Source organism: Apus apus, chromosome 2, assembly GCF_020740795.1.
Source record: "Apus apus isolate bApuApu2 chromosome 2, bApuApu2.pri.cur, whole genome shotgun sequence".
In the NCBI taxonomy this organism is placed as follows: Eukaryota; Metazoa; Chordata; class Aves; order Apodiformes; family Apodidae; genus Apus; species Apus apus.
The window spans coordinates 53,029,091-53,049,033 of NC_067283.1; the positions used below are offsets into that span (position 1 = coordinate 53,029,091).

General features: G+C 39.3%; 1 protein-coding gene across 6 annotated transcripts in view; it reads left to right on the forward strand.

The window, feature by feature from the left end:
* Positions 1-19,943, forward strand: part of SUGCT (succinyl-CoA:glutarate-CoA transferase) — a 323,003-nt gene that overhangs the window by 41,397 nt on the left and 261,663 nt on the right. For 5 of the 6 annotated variants that reach the window (XM_051610119.1, XM_051610122.1, XM_051610123.1 and 2 more), the window contains exon 8: positions 5,982-6,125. The exons of the other annotated variant lie outside the window; for it this stretch is intronic. In XM_051610119.1, the coding sequence (XP_051466079.1) occupies positions 5,982-6,125 (144 nt within the window). The remainder of the gene's footprint in view (positions 1-5,981; positions 6,126-19,943) is intronic. 6 annotated transcript variants of the gene reach the window in all.

Here is a 19,943-nt window from a genome sequence, read left to right on the forward strand (position 1 = left end):
TTTCAGAAAATGAGAAGACATGAAGTTGAGTGCAGTCTTTACAGGTACTTCTCTTCAAATGTGCAATGCACATATACACTGAAGTAATGGCTGATCACAGGAACAGTAGTGCAAGTAATTTTTACATTCTGACCCTGGTGTCTGTAAAGTGCAGGTTTGTACTTCTGGTATAATGCCAGAAACTTCATGCGCACCTCAAAATATGCTAAACAAAATTAAATGGGAGTATAAACAGTTAAAAAGGGGCAAATATGATTAGTACTACATGAATACAGAAAAATATGTTGAAAAATTGAAAATAAACAGGACTATCGTAAAGCTTTGCAAATGTGTGAATGACAAGTATTGTACTGAAAATTTCGTGTATGTTGTTGTATGAGAGTAATAGTCCTTGGTGGCCATTATGAAGATGGATTTTATTTAAAAATTATCTTAAGATCTACACTTGAAGTCCAGATGTTCACATCACCTCACCAGGACTTGAGGCAATGCAATAATAGGAGTCATTTAATCATTGCTAGTAACAGTTCTAGGTATTCACTGGGGGCTTTTAGCAGTTAATTCAAACTTACTCATTCTCTTGCATTATTAAATAAGCTAAAATTTGCTTCTTATTTTTGTTTATTTGAAGTATTTATTAACTTATTTCATCAGTTACACAAAGCCATTTTCTGGTTTATAGAGGGATGATTTTGTTTCAAAGACGTAAGTGGTCAGCTTATTACAAAGCATTTTATTAATACGATGCTAAAATTAATGTCCCATATATCTGACATTTTTTAAATGGCTAGAACAAATAGCAATATATATTCCATTTTAGCTTAGAGAAATTTTGTGGCTGATATTTCAGGATCACTTTCTCCAGGCCTATGAGCGATGCATCCCAACTAAAAGAAAGTCAAGGAAACCAAGGAAAATGTAGGCCCTCTCCTGAAAGGAATGAGAGACCTAGCTATGCAGGATATTGAGAAAGCTGAGGTTCTCAATGACTTTGCATCACTGGTAAGAGCTCCAGGAGGGACTGGGAGAATGAAGCATCCCCCACTGTAAAAGAAGAACAGGTTCATGACCATCTAAAGAACCTGAAAGTGCACAAGTCTATGGGACCTGATGGGGTCCATCAATGGGTCCTGAGGGAGCTGTCGGATGCAGTTGCTAAGCCTCTGTTCATCATATTTAAGGGGTCATGGTGGTCTGGTGAGGTTCCTACTGATTGGAAAAAGGGTAACACAGCCCCTACTTTTAAAAAAAGGAAAAAGTAAAACCCAGGGAACTACAGGCTGGTCAGTCTCACCTCTGTGCCTGGCAAGATCGTGGAACAGCTCCTCCTGAAAACTCTGCTAAGGCACATGGAAAATAAGGAGGTGATTGGAAAATAAGGAGGAGCCAACATGGCTTCACTAAGGGCAAATCATGCCTGACCAACTTGATGGCCTTCTATGACAAGGCTACAGAGATGGTGGATAATGGCAGAGCAACTGATGTCATCTACCTGGATTTGTGCAAGGCATTTGACACTGTCCCACATGACATCCTGGTCTCCAAACTGACAAGGCATGGATTTGACAGATGGACCACTCGGTGGCTGAGAGATTGGCTGGATGGCAGCACCCAGAGAGTTGTGGTCAATGACTCAATGTCCAAATGGAGACAAGTGATGATTGGTGTTCCTCAAGGGGTCAGTATTGGGACCAGTGGTATTCAGCATCTTTGTTGGAGACATGGACAGTGGGATTGAGTGGATTCTCAGCAAATTTGCTGATGATACCAAGCTGTGTCTGGTTGACACCCCAGAGGGAAGGGATGCCATCCAGAGGGACCTTGGCAGGCTGGAGAGTTGGGCCAGTGCCAACCTCATGAAGTTCAACAAGGCCAAGTGCAGGGTCCTGCACCTGGGTCGGCACAACCCCAGGCACAGATACAGGCTGGGGGGAGAATGGCTGGAGAGCAGTCCTGAGAAGAAGGACTTGGGGATGGTAGTAGGTGAAAAATTCTTAATGGCTTACTTTTCTTTATTTGCTGGAAAATAGTTGTTATTGAAGTGACTTAATGCTGATTATTATGAAATGCTTCTGAGCAAAGTTCTGAGCCTCGAAATCAAGCTATAACTTCTGCAAAATTGCAACATTACAGTCACAAACAACTGCATTTGTGCTGTTGTTTTTCCTGATTGTACAAAACCTGACACATTCAGTGTACAGTAAGTAGGATGCTATCTTGAAACCGTGCTTTCCTGTGCAGAAACCTGCATGGAATTAAAGCTTTTACACTTGTACTTGATTACCTCTGTATTAGAAAAGTGTGAAACATACAAATTTGAAATTCTACTGTATTAATGAAAAATTACAAGCAATAGAGGGGAATCTGTTTTGTGTAAATCTGTACCACAAACCCATTTTGAATGAAAGTAGTTGCTATAGGTCACACTTAGTTTTTCTTTACATAAATTAAAATATGCTAAAAGGACAAAGTTTTCACTGACAATACTTTTGTTGTCCTGGATGAAATAATTTGTAGATATTTCCTGGTTAAACACCACATTCAAGTTTCATATTTACTGAATGGAAAGGTTTTACTTAATATATTTGGATACATCAGCACCAGATGAATATCCCTTTGAAAATTTTTATGACTCATTAAGGCAATAACTTGAAATTAATTAAATAAAAATCAAATTGGGTCTAAATCCCTTCCATCTCCAAGTGAATCATTAAGTGCAGTTTTCAATATTCAGGGCATCTTTATGGTGCTGCATTTTTTCTTGCTGAAGAAATATTTTTGTTTTACTGAACATGAGAGAATAAGACATGATTGGGATCTACAATACCAGAGGGGCCATTCTTCAGCTTAAAACCAAACCAAGTGCAACAAAAGAGTACACATGATATATAGCTCAGAGCTGTTGAAAAATATAGCCATTGCTGGTTCATATTAGCTTCAGCAGCTATTTCCCATCTGTAAAGACTACTGGATTTAGAATAATTTTATTAAGCATGTAATTTCATTTTTAATGGATCATTTTTATATTACTGATGTAAATTTTGGAAGAGAATTATGTTAAAGAGCAAAAAAACCCCAAACCTCTGAAAAGGAAGCTTCCAAAGAGTGTTGTGGCTGTCTCTGGGCTGGAATGTGTTGACAAATTGTAAGGAACTGAGCAAACGGCAAAAATTAGGAATAAAAGTGTGAATTGGTGGTAAGATTGAGCACTAACAAAGTGTTGTGATGGAAGAAAAAGTCTTCTCTACTGGAGTGAATCTTCATCTTTTAAAATTAGCGAAGTTCATGCCCTGGTGTTTCCCCTAACTGGGGGTTATCCCAGCTCTTGAGCCTGGATGGCAGCTTTGTTTGCTTAGAGCACTTTCTCCCTGACTAGGGCTGCATTATCTCCTTCTGCCAGAAGAGTAATATCTCTTTTGACTGGCATGTGCTTGAATAAAAGCTACTGTACAGGTCCTTACTTTGGTTAGGGGCCTAGTATAACACTAGCTACACAAAAGTACTGCTGTGCTGCCAGAAGCTCTGTCTAAAGGAAGGTATCTGTGTGTGGAGCTTCATCCTTCATGTAAAGCAGCTTCATATCCCTTGTTCTGCAGGACAGAGATGAAAACCTGAATGAATCCATTTCACAGTATTTATTGTAATGCATCTAGTCATAGAAAGGCTGGTTTATGGCACTGGTGGCTGATTAAAGGGTGAAAACTTGCAGCTACTCATGGATCTTGGTAGAAAGACTAGTGAAGCATGGAAATTGTGTAGACTGCTGGAGCATTATAGGTTGTGGGATGTTAGGATGAAGTAAAGCCAACATGTTAAAAATAACATAGCAGTGTAGTGCTAGTAGTTTGTAGGAGTGTTCGATAAGGAAAAATTGTGAAAGTACTTTTAGAAATAATCTTTTTACTGAGGCAAAGGAAGTGTTTGCTTTAAAACATTTGGTAATTTAGTACTTAATGCAGAAAGTGCTGGAATAAAGGCTTTTATGTCTGATCTATATATCTTCAAAGTGTAGTTTTTCCATCAAGGGTGAAATTAATGACACTTTGAAAGCAGTAGGAAGTGTTTTCAAACAAGGATGTTGCTGTGTATCTCTGCAAATTCTTAAGTATTTTTTATTTCTTCTCATCCTAGTGTCTTGGCTGCAATGAAGAAAGTATGATTTAAAGTGAGAACTTGCAGCAGATATTATGGGCAGACGTTACATCTTTTCTCTTGCATTTCTCAGTAGTAGCTCTGAAAAGCAAGAACCTTCTCATGTGCTATATTAGTTTTCTTAGTATGCCTATAAATAAATACTTTCCTGTTTTCCCCTGGAGCAGGGTACAAGGAAGGTGGGAAATGGATTAAACCTTTGAGTTGTCCATTGTCTTGGAAAGTTGAAGTAGCTTAGTGTAGAGCATGGAGAAAGAAGAAATAAGAGATTCTTCAAAAAATAAGTGCTTCCTAAAGCAGTTTACACCTTAAGAAAGTGTGGTTTATACATAATCCTTAATATCTAGGCTATAGATAGTCACAGAGTTTGAATGACAGTAACTGAGATTTAAAACAAAAAATAACTGCCATATTTCATACAGATTTTATAATTTTGTTTAGTAACTTTCATGACATGAATAAAATAGCACCCTTTTCTAGCTCTAAGCAGAAAATATTGTACTAGTCTTTTATCCCAGAATTGACCTATTAATGCAATTGATAATACACCATGGTGTTTTTTTTTTTCTTAAAGTAATTTTAAGTGTATATATATGACTTACATAGATCCTGTTGGAGTGCAAAAGATAAAAAGCATGGTGAAGATAAGTTTTATATTTTTTATGTGAAGCCAAGACACTCTTTTTATATAATTATCAGTAAATGTAGTTCTTGCAATCTTTGTGTATGATTACATTTCCTAGTTTAGCCATGACAAAGTAATTCTGTAAATCCAATTTTAATGAATTTATGCTAAATTAGTTTAAAGAGATTTATGGAAACTTTGATAATCAGTTATTATTTATCAGTTATACCAATTTTAAGTTGGCTTTTGACAGGCTTATTTATGTGCTGAAAGTCTGAAATAATCCCATTAGCTTTGTGGTGCAATACTTTAGGGCAAGCAATTGCTACCGGAATCTGAACATCTGACCTGGAACTTTTCAGAATAGTAAATGGGAGAAAGTCTTAGAAGAAGCATTTTTAAGCTTTTATGTACAAGCCTTCCTTGACTGAAATAAGAAGTTGGTTTTGCCATTTATTACAGAGGGGCTATATTTTGTGCCAACGATTAGGGAAGTTCTGAAATGCATGATGTAAAATGAAGATTCTGCCCTTGATGCCAGAAAAAGGGATGACATACTGTAAAAGGATATTTGAACCAACAACTTTCCAGTGATTATTGGTCAGAAGGTGAAGAATTTGCATGTGTTGACATGTATAACGTGTACATGCGTAAACAAAGCAGTGCTGTTTTTGCTTTCCTGCTAGAAGCCTGGAATGTGTGTTCTGAAAAATGCAAAACTGAGATATGGCTGGAGGAAGGCCAGGAGAGGAGAGAGAAAAAGAGAGTGAAAAGAGCAAAGAAATAACATTTTGCCTTTCAAACAGGCATGTAGCTTGGGTCAGCTACCCGTTGTGTCTAATGCTATTTCTTTTTCAACTGATGAATTGAAGCATTATGTTACTAAAGCAAAAACTAGCATAATAAATAAATAATTCACAATTTGCAGATCACAGCATTACAAAGTTACAGTATTGTGAGGTACTGCAAGATAATCTGTTTTTCAGTGGTACGTTTATACTTCGGTTCACGCAAAGACACTATTTTTTTCTTGCAGTTAGCAATCCAGAAACTTATGAAAGCTCTTTCAGATGAATCTTGGGTAGAATGTAGCATAACAAAAAGTAATGTTTTGCCTCTCTTTCCCTTTTTTTTTTTTTTTTTGTTCTTGTTCTTTTTTTGTTTGTTTGTTTGTTTTGTTTTGGGGTGCTTTCTTTTTCTTTAGGATGGTGAGCCAGTTAGACCAGGAGTAGCCATGACAGACCTTGCTACTGGGTTGTATACATATGGAGCAATTATGGCTGGTTTACTTCAGAGATACAAGACAGGGAGAGGACTGCACATTGACTGCAATCTCTTGTCATCTCAGGTAGGAGTGCTAACAGTTTGCTTTTAGTTGTGTAGATGTTTGAATCTAAGAATGCAGTTTTTACGTAAATTAATGCAAGCTAGTACAACTTCTGATGACAACAATAAGGACAGTTATGCCATTAACTGACAGTTTCCTTATTCTGCCACTCAATAGTAACCATTTTTTATGATGACATGGTTATACTTACTACTGCATTATATTTGGTTTTCACGTTTTACAAAGGTCTTCTGTGTTCTTTGAAAACATACGTTAATCAAGGTTTGTAATCTCCTGAGATTGTGGGCAACACTTGTAGTAGATAATTTGAGATAGACAAGCATAAATGGTGAAACCAGTGTTGGAAGGGAGGCCTTGGCACTGGGTAATATTACTACCAGAGTGATGGAATGATTTGTGCAAAAACACCCAGAGTGATCAAGTATCACCCAAATGTCAAAGTACTGTAATCCAGTAGGTCTGCCTTTTGGCTCTGGGAATAGAAGAATAAAGTAAGCTTGAAAATGCAGCATTTTCTGTAGGCACATTACAGAGAAATCTCATAAAAATGGTAAAGATGTTTTGATCATGAAACGAATACCATATACCACAAGTAATGAGAACTTTAAACTGTCTTAGAACATTTAAGCATAAATGGTGCAATAATTTGTAATTTACAAAAAGAAGGTGATGTTGTTATGAGCTACATATGATGGAATGTTACATTGTCTTGCTGATGTAGGAATCTGTTGGTACCGACTGGGTATATGGGGCATAGGAGTTTTCGTGTATGTTTTAAAATACAGAACAAAATGATATGCAGCACTAATCAAAACTACTACAATGCTCCATTATTTTCATCTTCGTTCAGTTATATTTTTCTTCACATTATACCTGTCACTACATTTAAAAGATGATAGAGCACCTATTGTACAAAAAAAATTGGCCCTGATGTGAGCAGGAGGTTGGGCAAGATGACCTCCAGAGGTTCCTTCTCACCTATATCAGTGTCTGATAATAATGACTGAGACTAATGATTGAGGTTACTCTTGTTTTAATACTTGCTGAAATCAGATTGGAAAGGAGGGGAAGTCCTTGCTTAGATCAACCAAGCATTTTTCATTTGTTTTGGAGGTGTTTGTAAGGGCTGAACTCTTCATCATGCTTACATATATTTGCAAGTGTTTTGTCTGTATTTCTGTGAAGCCACTGAGGTGAGGGACTCCAGAGCGAGGGGTTGTGCCGGTGGACCCCTTCTGCAGTGGCTAAACCGAGCGGAAACCCTCGGCAAAACCGAGGGAGAGAAGCCGAGAGAGAGGGAGGGAGTCAGTCAGTCCCAGCCCCTGTCCCTGGGGAGTGAGAGCTTTTGGGGAGCAGCAGCTCTGACTCACCGTGGGCGTGGGCAGAGGGACGGTGGCCTGACCCCCTCAGGTAGAAGCAGCCCCTGGGGAGTGCGGCGACCAGGAGCAGCAAACAGGGCCCTCTTGGCTCACGGTAAGAACTCAGCTAGTGGTCATCGACCTCCAGAAGAGGACCTAGCCATGGGATCCACTCAGGTGAAAACCATTGCCAGGATGACAGTGGTGACCCAGAGAGAGGTCCCTCCCTCTCAAGAATGCAGCTGTCCAGGTCTCTGGCTGCAGAGAATGCCTCAGCCTGTCACTTGTATCAGAGGAGAGCAGAGAGAGCACCTGCATGTGCTGTGACCAGGGGAATGATTTACTCAGCCTAGTGGCTGAGCTAAAAGAGGAGGTGGAAAGATGAAGGGGTATCCGGGATTGTGAAAGAGAAATAGATTGATGGGGCCCGGGTTAGTGATGTTACCGAGAAACTCCCAGGCCTGGTGCAGCCCTCTGGTCACTACCCACTAGTGGTCATGCAGGTGGGCGCAGAGGAGTTTGCCAAGGCAAGTCCCAAGGCAATGAAAAGGGATTTGAGAGAACAAGGCTGAATGCTTGCAGGATCAGGAGCACAGGTGGTCTTATCTTCAGTTCTTTTGGTGGCAGGAAATGCTGAAAGGACTAGGAAAACACAACTGATTAATGAATGGCTTAGAGGCTGGTGCCATTGAATGAACTTTGGGTTTTTTGATCATGGAGATGTTTACAGGGCACCAGGTATGCTAGCAAACTGGTATAGAGCTATCAATAAGGGGAAAAAGGGTTCTTGGGCAGGAGTTAGCAGGGCTCATTGAGAGAGCTTTAAACTAGGCTCAAAGGGGGTAGGGAATAAAACCCCTGGAAATGAGCCTGGGGGCAACAAGAGGACAAGAGTTACCAAGGCTCATCCAGAGAGCTTTAAACCAGATTTGAAGGGGGATGGGGATACAGCTGGGCTTGCTAGAGAGGTGCCTGTGGGTTACGGCTCAGCACTTGTAGGGTGGCATGCCAGTATTTTTCCCTCTTTTAAATGCTTACACACTAATGCACACAGCATGGGGAATAAACAGGAAGAACTAGAGATCAGTGTGCGGTCACACAGCTTTGATTTCATTGCAATCACTGAGACATGGTGGGTTAGCTCTGATGACTGGAGTGCTGGCACGGATGGCTATGTACTGTTCAGGAAAGATAGGTCATCAGAGTGAGGTGGTGGAGTGGCTCTTTATGTGGAAGAGCACTTGGAGTTTACTGAACTCCAGCCAGGGGAGAAGGAAGAACACTTTGAAATTTTATGGGTGAGAATTAAGGGCAGGCCAACATGAATGACACTGTTGTGGATGTCTACTATAGGCCACCTGATCAGGATGAGGAAGTTGATGAGGCCTTTTACAGGCAGCTGAAGGTAGCCTCACAATCACAGGGCTTGGTTCTCATGGGGGATTTCAAACACCCAGATGTTTACTGGAAAGCCAACACAGCTCAGCATGCACAGTCCAGAAGGTTCTTGCAGAGTGTTGATGACAACTTTCTGATTTAGGTGGTTGAGGAACCTATGAGGGGCAGTGCATTGCTAGACCTGGTACTAGCAAAGAGGATCTTGTTGATAATGTGAAGGTTGGGGGCAAACTTGGCTGTGGTGACCACAAAATGGTGGAATTTACTATTTTGGGTGGAAATAGGAGAGAAATGAGCAAGACTGCAATTCTGGACTTCAGGAATGAAACATTTAACCTCTTTAAAGATCTGCTTGATGGAATACCATAGGTCAAGGCTCTGGAAGGTATAGATGTCCATGAAAGCTGGTCAACTTTCAAACAACACTTGATCCAAACTCGTAACCGGTGCATCCCAATGAGAAAGAAATCAAGCAGAGGAGGTAGAAGACCTGCATAGATGAGTAGGGGTCTTCTGGAAAAAATTAAAGGAAAGAAGGAAATTTACAGAATGTGGAAAAGAGGTCTGGCCATTTGAGGGGAATACAGGAACATTGTAAGAGAGTGCAGGGATACAACAAGGAACGCTAAGGCCCACCTGGAACTAAAGCTGGTGAGGATCATCAAGGACAACAAGAAAAGGTCCTTCCAGTACATCAATAAAAAAGGAAGAATAGGGGAAATGTAGGCCAGCTGATGAATGAGGTGGGTGCCCTTGTGACTGATGACACAGGGAAGGCGGAGTTATTGAATGCCTTCTTTGCTTCAGTCTTCACTGCAAAAGCCAGACCTCTTAAATCCCAGACCCTGGAGATAGGAGATAAGGTCTGGAGAAAGGAAGACTTTCCCTTGATAGGGGAGGACCAGGTTAGAGGCCACTCAACCAAACTGGACATCCATAAATCTGATGGGATGCATCCATGAGTTCTGAGAGGGCTGGCAGATGTTACTGCTAGACCAGTCTCCATCGTCTTTGAGAGGTTGTAGAGAACAGGAGAGGTGCCTGAGGACTGGAGGAAGGCTAATGTCACTCCAGTCTTCAAAAAAGGCAAGAAGGAGGACCCAGGGAACTAGAGGCTGGTTAGTCTCACCTCTGTCCCTGGTAAGGTGTTAGAAAAAAATCATTCTGGATGTCATCACAAAACGTGAAAATGAGGAATGTCACTGGGAGAAGTCAGCATGGATTCACCTAAGGGAAATCATGCTTGACCAACCTGGTTGCTTTCTGTGATGTCATTACTGGCTGGCTAGATGAGGGGAGAGCAGTGGATGTCATCTACCTTGACTTCAGCAAGGCTTTTGATACTATTTCCCATAACATCCTCATTAGGAAATTCAGGAAGAGTGAGCTTAATGAGTGGACAGTGAGGTGGATTGAGAGCTGGCTGTGTGACAGATCTCAGAGGGTGGTGCTCAACAGATCAGCATAGAGTTGGAGGGCAGTAACCAGTGGTGTCTCCAAGGGATCAATACTTGGTCCAGCCTTGTTCAACGTGTTCATCAGTGATCTAAACGAGGTGACAGAGTGTATCCTCAGCAAGTTTGCTGATGATATAAAAGTGGGAGGGGGGTGGCTGACATTCCAGAAGCCTGTGCTGCCGTTCAGCATGACCTGGACAGGCTGGAGAGTTGGGCAGAGAAGAACCTCATGAGGTTCAGTAAGAGCAAGTGTAGGGTCCTGCACCTGGGAAGAAAGAATCCCAAGCACCAATATAGGTTAGGGGTGGACCTGCTGGAAAGTAGTTTGGAGGAGAAGGATGAAGGAGTCCTGGTAGACAGTAAATTATGCACGAGCCAGCAATGTGCCCTTGCTGCCAGGAAGGCCAATGGAATCTTAGGTTGCATGAAGAAGAGTGTGGCCAGTAGGTTGATGGAGGTCATTCTCCCCCTCTACTCTGCTGTGGTGAGGCTACATCTGGAACACTGCATCCAGTTCTGGGCTCCACAGTTGAAGAGAGATGGGGAGCTACTGGAGAGAGTCTAGAAGAGGGTGACAAAGATGATAGGGGGATTGGAGCATCTCTCTTACGAGGAAAGGCCGAGAAAAATGGGACTCTTTAGCCTGGAGAAGAGAAGGCTGAGGGGAGACCTTATTAATTCCTGTAAGTATCTAAAGGGTGGGTGCAAGGAGGGTGGAGACAGGCTCTTCTCAGTAGTTCCCAGTGTCAGAATGAGGGGTAAAAGGTACAAGTTGGAAAACAGGAAGTCCATTTAAATATGAGGATAAATGTAGTAAATTTAGAAAAAAAAAATTTAAATGTATGTTAAACTTGTAGTAAATGTTTTGTGTATATATATGGAAGGTATTTTTTAAAACTTTTTTTTTTTATTTATTTAAGGTAACATAGTGCTTTGCATTATGGCAGCTTCTCCTTGATCTCTTAAATTTCTAATTTTAATAAAGGGACTTATGGTAATTTCTATTAATTTTGGGAGTTATTTGGCTTTTTAAATTGAGCCTTCATTATTATTTGATAGTTTATCAAATGCTAAAAGTAAGAAGAGTTAAAATCAGACATTTCTGTAACTCTTATTTCATCTTACTTTGTCATCTCATGTCTTTAGTGTCTTTTTCCTTGGTTAGGATAGATTTGGCTATGCACAAAGGTGTTCTCATACTGCAAGACTTCCATCTGAAGTTCCACATCATTCCCCTTTAGGCCACTCACTGGAAAACACAAGGAAGGGAATGAAGACTTGAATAGATATCAGTGAACAAAGCATGTTATGTGGTGTTTGATTTCTGTGTGCTTAGCTGAAGAGGTACTGAATGGTGAAGGGACAGTTTAGTGATTTAAAAAACATTAACTCATTCCACGCTTGTTATCAGATTATAGTTATCTAAAAGTTCTTAAGAAGCAATTCCATACATGCACACTCTTATTGAAAAAGAAGTGTTTTTATTTACTTTAATGTTGGGTAAATTAAACTGAAACACGTCGGTATTTTGAAATAGAGTATGCTTATAAGCTGTTCTTGAGAAAACAGCAATTTTGTTTTAGATAACCCTTTTACTTCAGTCCAAATTAACTTAAGGGTGTTGGCCCAAGACAATTATGAGAACATTTACTAATATTTATGGATGAGGTGCTGGGCTGCCAAAAATAAAACAATGTTTAATCCCATTAAAAAAAGTGTTAAAAATTAATGTAGACAAATGTAATGACAGCTGAGTCTCTCTGAAAACATCTAGTTTTTCTGGTTAATTTTTTTATTTTTGCAAAACTGGTAGTTACTCAGGAGTCTGTAAGGGTGAGTGTACTAAAAATGAGTAGAACAAATCTAAAAATCTTGTAGTACTTCTGGTGGTAATGTTTTGGTTGGTTTTTTTTGGAGGAAAGTTAGACAATTACTGTGATACGATCAGGTTCTTGAAAGATCCATGCTTTCAAAGGGATTATGGTTTTACATACCAAGCTTAAATATCTGAAGCTAGCTCTTCCTCATGTGATGAATGTTTAAAAAGAATGGCCTTTTGAAGTCTCTCACAGATGCTGCCAAACAAATAAGGAACTGAAAGTTGTAGACCTTTTGTTAGGTTCTTGTTGCAGTTGATTAATGGTGATATCTAGAGCTCAAACAGATGCATCATGATAACTTTTTCTTCAGTGTTTCACTGGAGTGTAGTAATTGCTAGCGAGAAAAAAGGATTTTTTTTCTGTATGTAAAACAAAAGTGCTACTGAACCATCCTCTTATTAATAGTGTTATGATAGCAGGACCTGTATAAAGCTTTTGGCTTTTGTCAGTATTTCTGACTGAGCTAATGTAGCAGCATGTTTGCACATTTTATCCATCCCTTCATCTGAACTCAGAATTGTGAAGCTGCCCTATACATATGTGTTTATTGGGCAGTATTGATGAATCAGCTATGTCATAAAGTAAAAAAAAAATCTGGGAGTTAAAAGGGGTTACAGTTACTCTATTAAAGCACTTGGAAATTAGAAATCCCTGAAAACAGCTTTGTTTATTTTATAGCAAAAACTCTAGCATGTACATGTCCCTCTATGTCTGTGCTGTCACTTTTCTGCATGCACTATAGAAATGCAAGAAGATTTTCAAATTTTTTGTGGGAAAGGCTGGAGGATGCTTTTGATGTTAATTTCCTGGAAAGATATGCTAATGACAAAGAGCATTGAATGGAGCTCATCTGGCAACAGAAACGATCTAAAGCTTTTTAAAGAGATGTCCTAGTGACTGACAAATTTGTTTAGTATTTAACTAAATAAGTTATTTAATACTAATAACTTATATCTATACGAGTAGTTATTTAGTAGTATATAATAATAGTTATTTATAACTCAGTATCAATAACTTATTTAGTATTTAACTAAGTAAGTTTCACTGAGAAGTGAAATTTTGTTCTCTAAAGGAATGTTATTTTTAGAACATCTTAAAAAGATGTCGTCCTTTCTAATTCTATATATCTAACTTTTTGCCCTATAGCTTTATAGCAGCATATTACTACCAAAGAGCATTTCTTTCCCCACAAGAAAAATAGAATTCTAGGATTTTATTGACAAGAGAGATATGGTGACCACTAGGATGTGGTTTTACAGTGAGCACTAACTTTCTATATCTCTCATCTATAAACTTTTAACCCATGTCATACAATTCCTTTGAATTTTTTTACTTTTAGATGATTTACAGTTGTCAGCTCCAGACCTTTCAGCATCTAAATAGTATCCTTTAGATGATGCTAGTAAATAAGAAGGAAGTGGGTTTTGGATTTGGTTCCAATTATACAATTGTGCCTTTTCTTCTGTTGTGGCTTAAAAAAAAAAATCTCTTGGAAGTTTTAAAATCCTTCCTGTATTTAATTACAACCAGGCTCCAAGAAATACTGTAATAAGTTGGTTTCTCTGGAATTGAAAATCTGCAAGAAGTAATTTACATTTAACATTTCTGCACTTTTGGAGTGTAGTTTTTCCCCAGAATCCATAGACAGGAAAATGTGGTCAATATTATTTGGATTGTATGATTGTTCATCAGACACTTCTCTGCTTCTGATTACTATGTTTTAGCTTGTATTTGCCATAGCAAACTTCTCAAAATTTTGAAGTGACCCTAAAAAAACCCAGCAAATTGGTATAAATTATTTTCTTTGTTCCACCTTTGTGCTTTAGTTTGGCAGTTAGTTTACTGAGATAATGGTGAGGTTTAGAAACTTAGTTTTTTATTTCTGCATTGCTTTTTCCCCAAGATGACTGTGTTTCACGTTTATACATTTAAGGTGCTTTTAGGGCGTGCTATTCAGGGCTTTCATGATGTCTTTTACTGCCTGTTGGATATATATGGCATCATAGGATCCCTTAGCAGTAAGTTATGTGAGACATGTCAGTCTTGGAAGTCACATATGGTCCAGATGTCTTGACTGTATCTTGTTGCTCTTCTGCTTGCTAACTGAGAGTTGCAAGTTGACTGAAGACAGAAAGAAAACGGGCTTTTTAAGAGGTCATTGCTGCTGGTGATTTCAGAGGCTGACTAGGAGGACTGTGACACAGTTGTCTTGAGTATGGTTTGAATAAGTGGTTCTTTTTTTACAAGCTTATAAAGCAACATCTTTGCAAAGCATTGTATTCTTAATCTCCATCATGATAAAAAATAGTGTATGCACTGTATGGAGATGTCTTTTTCACTGCATAGCTCTAATAAGGAAAGGTAATAAATTCTGAATTAATATTAACAATTATTTAAATATATACTGTGCATTGTCTAGTATTGTCTGTATAAATTATATACTTTTCTTGTCTAGTATTAATAATTTCCATTGAGGACATCAGTATAACTAGGGATGGAACTTGTCCCTCAGAGTTTTAAGTAGCCAGATTTTTATTGAATAGACCAGAAGACCATACTGACATGACAGTAACCCAACTTAATATTGGCCTCTGTGGAATGTGTGTTGTGATTTCTAATTATTAGTTATCAAAAGATCGTTGGTAGATCATACTCCAACTGAATCTTGGATTTATTTAGTGGCTTTCTTTACTCTGGAAACAGAGTACATGCCCAGATTGCTTGAGAATTTCTTCTTTAGCTGCTGACAGTGAATTTTGTGTCTTTTTGTCTTTGTGACTATTGTTGTGCTAATGAAAGTAAGCCTGAATGTGTGGCAGCTTCATTTTCCTGTGTTGAGCTACCTCTGTCATCAATTAGAGAAAGACTAGGAAGGAGACAGAAAAAATATGCCCCTTTATTTCATAGAAAAAAAGAAAATGGCTACCTGGAGTGGGTGAGGGAGGGAGTTTGAAGACAAAGGAAGACAATTCTTTTAATGAGTTTATTATTTGTATGGCCTTTGAATAAGGGTGTAATTCTGGAAATGGAATCAAGATTTTTCTTTTAGTTTATTACAGCAGATTATAATTTGGGATTGTGCTAAGTATTAGGGGAAGAATGGTAATCTGGATAGTTCAAAAGAAATGAGAATAATTCAAGCAACTCGTGTACCCCAGAGCATTTTTAGTGTACCCCAAAAACTCACCCTTCCCTCTAAACTCATAGAAGCCTTCAGAAGTCATTCTGTAACTTGTTCAAATTTGGATAGGACCTTTCAACACCTGATGTGCTATTTATTTATGTAAGTAGCAAAGAAAAGGGCTGTAATTTGATGGAAGAGGTTTCAGTGTTGTGTAATGGAAAATTTTAGGTTAGCAAAACAACTGATTTTTATGTGCTGTCAAACCTCTGGAAATCTAATAAACCTTAAGTATGGCATTTATGAGTATGTTGGTGGAATGCTAGCTAAGGTTTTAACACTACTTGGCTTGATCACCTCAGATCACAGTCATAGAATCGTCATGGTTGGAAAGGACCTCTGAGATCACTGAGTCTAACCATCAGCACAAAAAACTCCTAACCCAAACAAGCACAAACAGCCACATACACTCCACCAAAAAACACCCACAAAACCCCCCACAACCTCAGCCACTGGAGTGTGCCCTGAAGTGCCACGTCTACAATTTTCTTGAATACCTACAGGGATGGTGACTCCACCACCTCCCTGGGCAGGCTGTTCCAGTGCCTGACCACTCTTTCAGTATAGAAATTTTTCCTAATATCCAATTTGAACCTCCCCTGCTGCAACTTCAGGCCATTTGCTTTGATCCTGTCAGTATTTACTTAGGAGAAGAGGCCAACACCCACCTCCCTACAACCTCCTTTCAGGTAGTTGTAGAGGGCAACGAGGTCTCCCCTCAGCCTCCTTTTCTCCACACTCAACATCCCCAGTTCCTTCAGTCACTCCTTGTATGACTTGTTCTCTAGACCCTTCACCATCTTTGTTGCCCTTCTCAGGACATGCTCCAGCACCTCAATGTCCTTCTTATAGTGAGATAGCTCTGACTTGAAATTTCTCTGTAGATTATAAAAAAAGGTGGAACTAATGACTTCTTTTTGGTCTGCTTGGGTTCTGTTGCCATGACTATGTGTTTCTCCTTGTTTGTAGTATTCAGCATGGTATTGTTTCTGGCTTATCAATTAAATTGCAAACTCTTGAGACTAGGGGCATGTAATTAGGCCAGAGGTCAAAATTAGTTACTTATTATATTGTAGTGAAAGCTATAAAAAAATGTGTTCAGAATCCAGTTTAGGACTTCAAAAACAGGTATCCATTAAACTGTCTTAAAGTCAAAGTTCCATGAATTCTAAAAATGTTTTGCCTTCTTTGGAATGAATATTTGTAGTACTAGATTTCTCTCATAATTTGTATGGGACACTGTTTTCACTAAAGCTTTCTCTGTGATATAACATTTTGTTTTTTCGTGGTACTATTTAAATATTTTATAGATCACTTAGAGAAAAACTTGCTTCTTCAGAGAATAATTTTCAAATTTGTTGTCAGTATTCAAAATGCATTATCAGGGAGAAGTACCATATTTTGACTCCAGACTCATTGGTAATACTAACCCATTCATTTTTCAAATCAAATGGAACTTGGGACTACATTTCTCTGACTTATCTGCTGTTTAACAACTCAGTAGATGAAACACATCTGCATGGTGGACAGCATTAAAGTGCTTAAAAAGGCATTGCAGATGACCAAACGGTGTGTGTACATTAACACTGCAGAGGCACAGGAATATATTCTTGTGCATTGTAAAATGTCCTATTTAAAACATTTCATTCAATTGTTTGGATTTGTTTCGTGTGTCATCCCTATAGTGCACGTCCAGAGATCTTTCAGTGTTACAACTACTACCAGTGTTGTTCTGCTGAGAAAATACTGTTATGACCAGAGGAGATTTGGCTGTGATAATAACGGGTGGAATATTTGTACATTTTTCACCCAGCTGAATAGACATGGCTCATTTCTTTATGTGCCTCCCTGTGTATTAAATAAAACCCCTAAAAATCTTTTGAAACTACTATTATTTTTGTGGAGGTGCAGTTCTTCACAGATAAGATGAAAAGGACATTGTCAGGAACAGCCGAAAACGCTTAAGATTCTTTTTTTTGTCTGCAAGTATAAATGCTGATAAATGTGGAGAGAAAAAGATGAGTGCTGTGAATGGTTAGGTATAGACATATTTTCATTGTAAACGGCACTGTTTCTAATAATAAGATCAAAATCAATAAGTGGTTTAATACAGTTTCTTTTGGATGTTGGCAGCTTTCCATGGAAAAGCAACCTTGTTACTTACTAAATAAAACAACAGAATCCTTCACAAAGTGTACATAGCATCTGAATTGGAGCCTCTGGAGACTACCCTATTGCAAATAACAAGGAATACTGCTATAGTTATTCTGATGCCTGTCCTCACTGCTAATTAATTTTCATATGAGCAAAATGTCTGGATTTTATTTGTGGATTTTGCTCTTTTTATTCTCAGCTGTCAAATACAGCTACCGTTTTAAAACTCAAATTGTTCTGTGTTTTGCTTGTGGTTCTTTGTATGAATACAAGCCACTTTTGATCTGTGCTATCATATTTGAGAAGTCATGGTCGTCCAGTGAATTTTCCACTGACTGGAAAAGGGGAAACATAAACTCCATTTTTTAAAAGGGGAAAAAGGAAGACCCAGGGAACTACAGGCCAGTCAGCCTTACCTTTGTGCCTGGGAAGATTATGGAACAGATCGTCCTGGAAACTATGCTGAGGCAGATAGATAATAAGGAGGTGACTAGTGACAGCCAGCACGGCTTCACTAGGGGCAAATCCTGCCTGACAAATTTGGTGGCCTTCTACAGTGGGGTTACAGAATTGGTGGATAAGGGAAGAACAACTGACGTTATTTGCCTGGACTTGTGCAAAACATTTGACACGGTCCCACTCGACATCGTTGTCTCTAAACTGTAGAGGCATGGACTTGACAAATGGACCACTCTTAATAATTAACTACTCAGATAAGGACTTGACTGGATGGTTGCACTCAATGAGTAGTGGTCAATAGTTCAATGTCAAAATGGAGACCAGTGATGAGTGGTGTTCCTCTCATCAGTATTGGGTCAGTATTGGGACTGGCACTGTTTAAGATCTTTGTCAGCTGTTTAACATCCTTGTTAGCTGATGACACCAAGCTGTGTGGTGTGGTTGATGTACTGGAGGGAAGGGATGCTATCCAGAGGGACCTTAACAGGCTTGATAGGTGGGTCTGTGCAAACTGCATGAAGTTCAACAAGACCGAGTGCATGGTCCTGCACATGTGCCAGGGCAATCCCAAGCACAAACACAGGTTGGGCAGAGAACAGATTGAGAACAGCCCTGAGGAAAAGGACTTGGTGGTGATCATGGATGAGAAGCTCAACATGAGCCAGCAATGTGCTCTTGCAGCCCAGAAAGCCAAGTGTGTCCTGAGCTGCATCAAAAGAAGTGTGGCCAGCAGGTCAAGGGAGGTGATTCTCCCCCTCTACTCCGCTCTTATAAGACCCCACCTGGAATACTGTGTCCAGTTGTGGAGACCCCAACACAGGAAGGACATGGTGCTTTTCGAGCGAGTCCAGAGGAGGGCCACAAAGATGACAGAGGGCTGGAGCACATCTCCTACCAAGACAGGCTGAGACAGTTGAGGTAGTTCATCTTGGAGAAGAGAAGGCTGCAGGGAGACCTTATAGGGGCCTTCCAGTACCTGAAGGGGGCCTACAGCAAAGCTGGGGAGGGACTTTTTTTACAAGGACCTGTAGTGATAGGACAAGGAGTATGGCTTTCAAATGGAAGAGGGGAGTGTTCAAGGGCAGGTTGGATGGGGCTTTGAGCAACCTGGTCTATTGGGAGGTGTCCCCACTAGTGCAGTGGGGTTGGAATTAGATTATCTTTAAGGTCTCTTCCAACCCAAACCATTCTATGATTCTGTTTCCTAAACAATCTATGAAATAAAACCAGGCATTATTACATAGAATTAAAAAGCAGGGAAGTTGTAATTCATATTAAATGCATAGGTTATTGGTGGGAGAGACTATAATTAAAGAATAATAAAAGAAAATGTGTTCTAGTATTAAAAAAAAACTGTGTAAAAAGTAGCAGAAGAAACCTTTTGTAAGTTGAATTTTGCCTGGGCTTAGTAAGCCTGTGTGAAGACATGGAGTGGAATTTGTTTAATGTTTCAGTGGATATATATTCTTGTTTCAGCGAAGATAGAGACTTGATTTAGAGATGTCACTTATAGTTAAGGTTGTCTGATAAGTCTGTTACTGGTGTATGATTTTAGTTTTTAGAACTTTGCCAAAGTTTTAACTGTTTTGGCAGACTGTTCCATGTCATGGAATTGCCAAAAAGAGCTTAGTTTTCAAAGTTACTATTAAAATGATACATCTGTTTCCAGGAACAAGTTATGGAAAAATACGTTGATGGGTTGTTTTTTTTTTTTTCTTCTGGGAAACTCTGTGCCTTCATTCTTTGGAGTGGAAACTTGAAATCTGGCAGATGAATCGGCCTGGTTTCAGGGAAGTGCCTTTTCAAAGGAACTCAGGGTGGCAGGAGGTGCAATGTGGATAACATATGATGTGTACAAAGGCTGGTAGGGACCCTCTGAGAAATAGAAGGGAGTGTTTTGGCTTTGTATTCTTGATGAAATTATAAGGAAA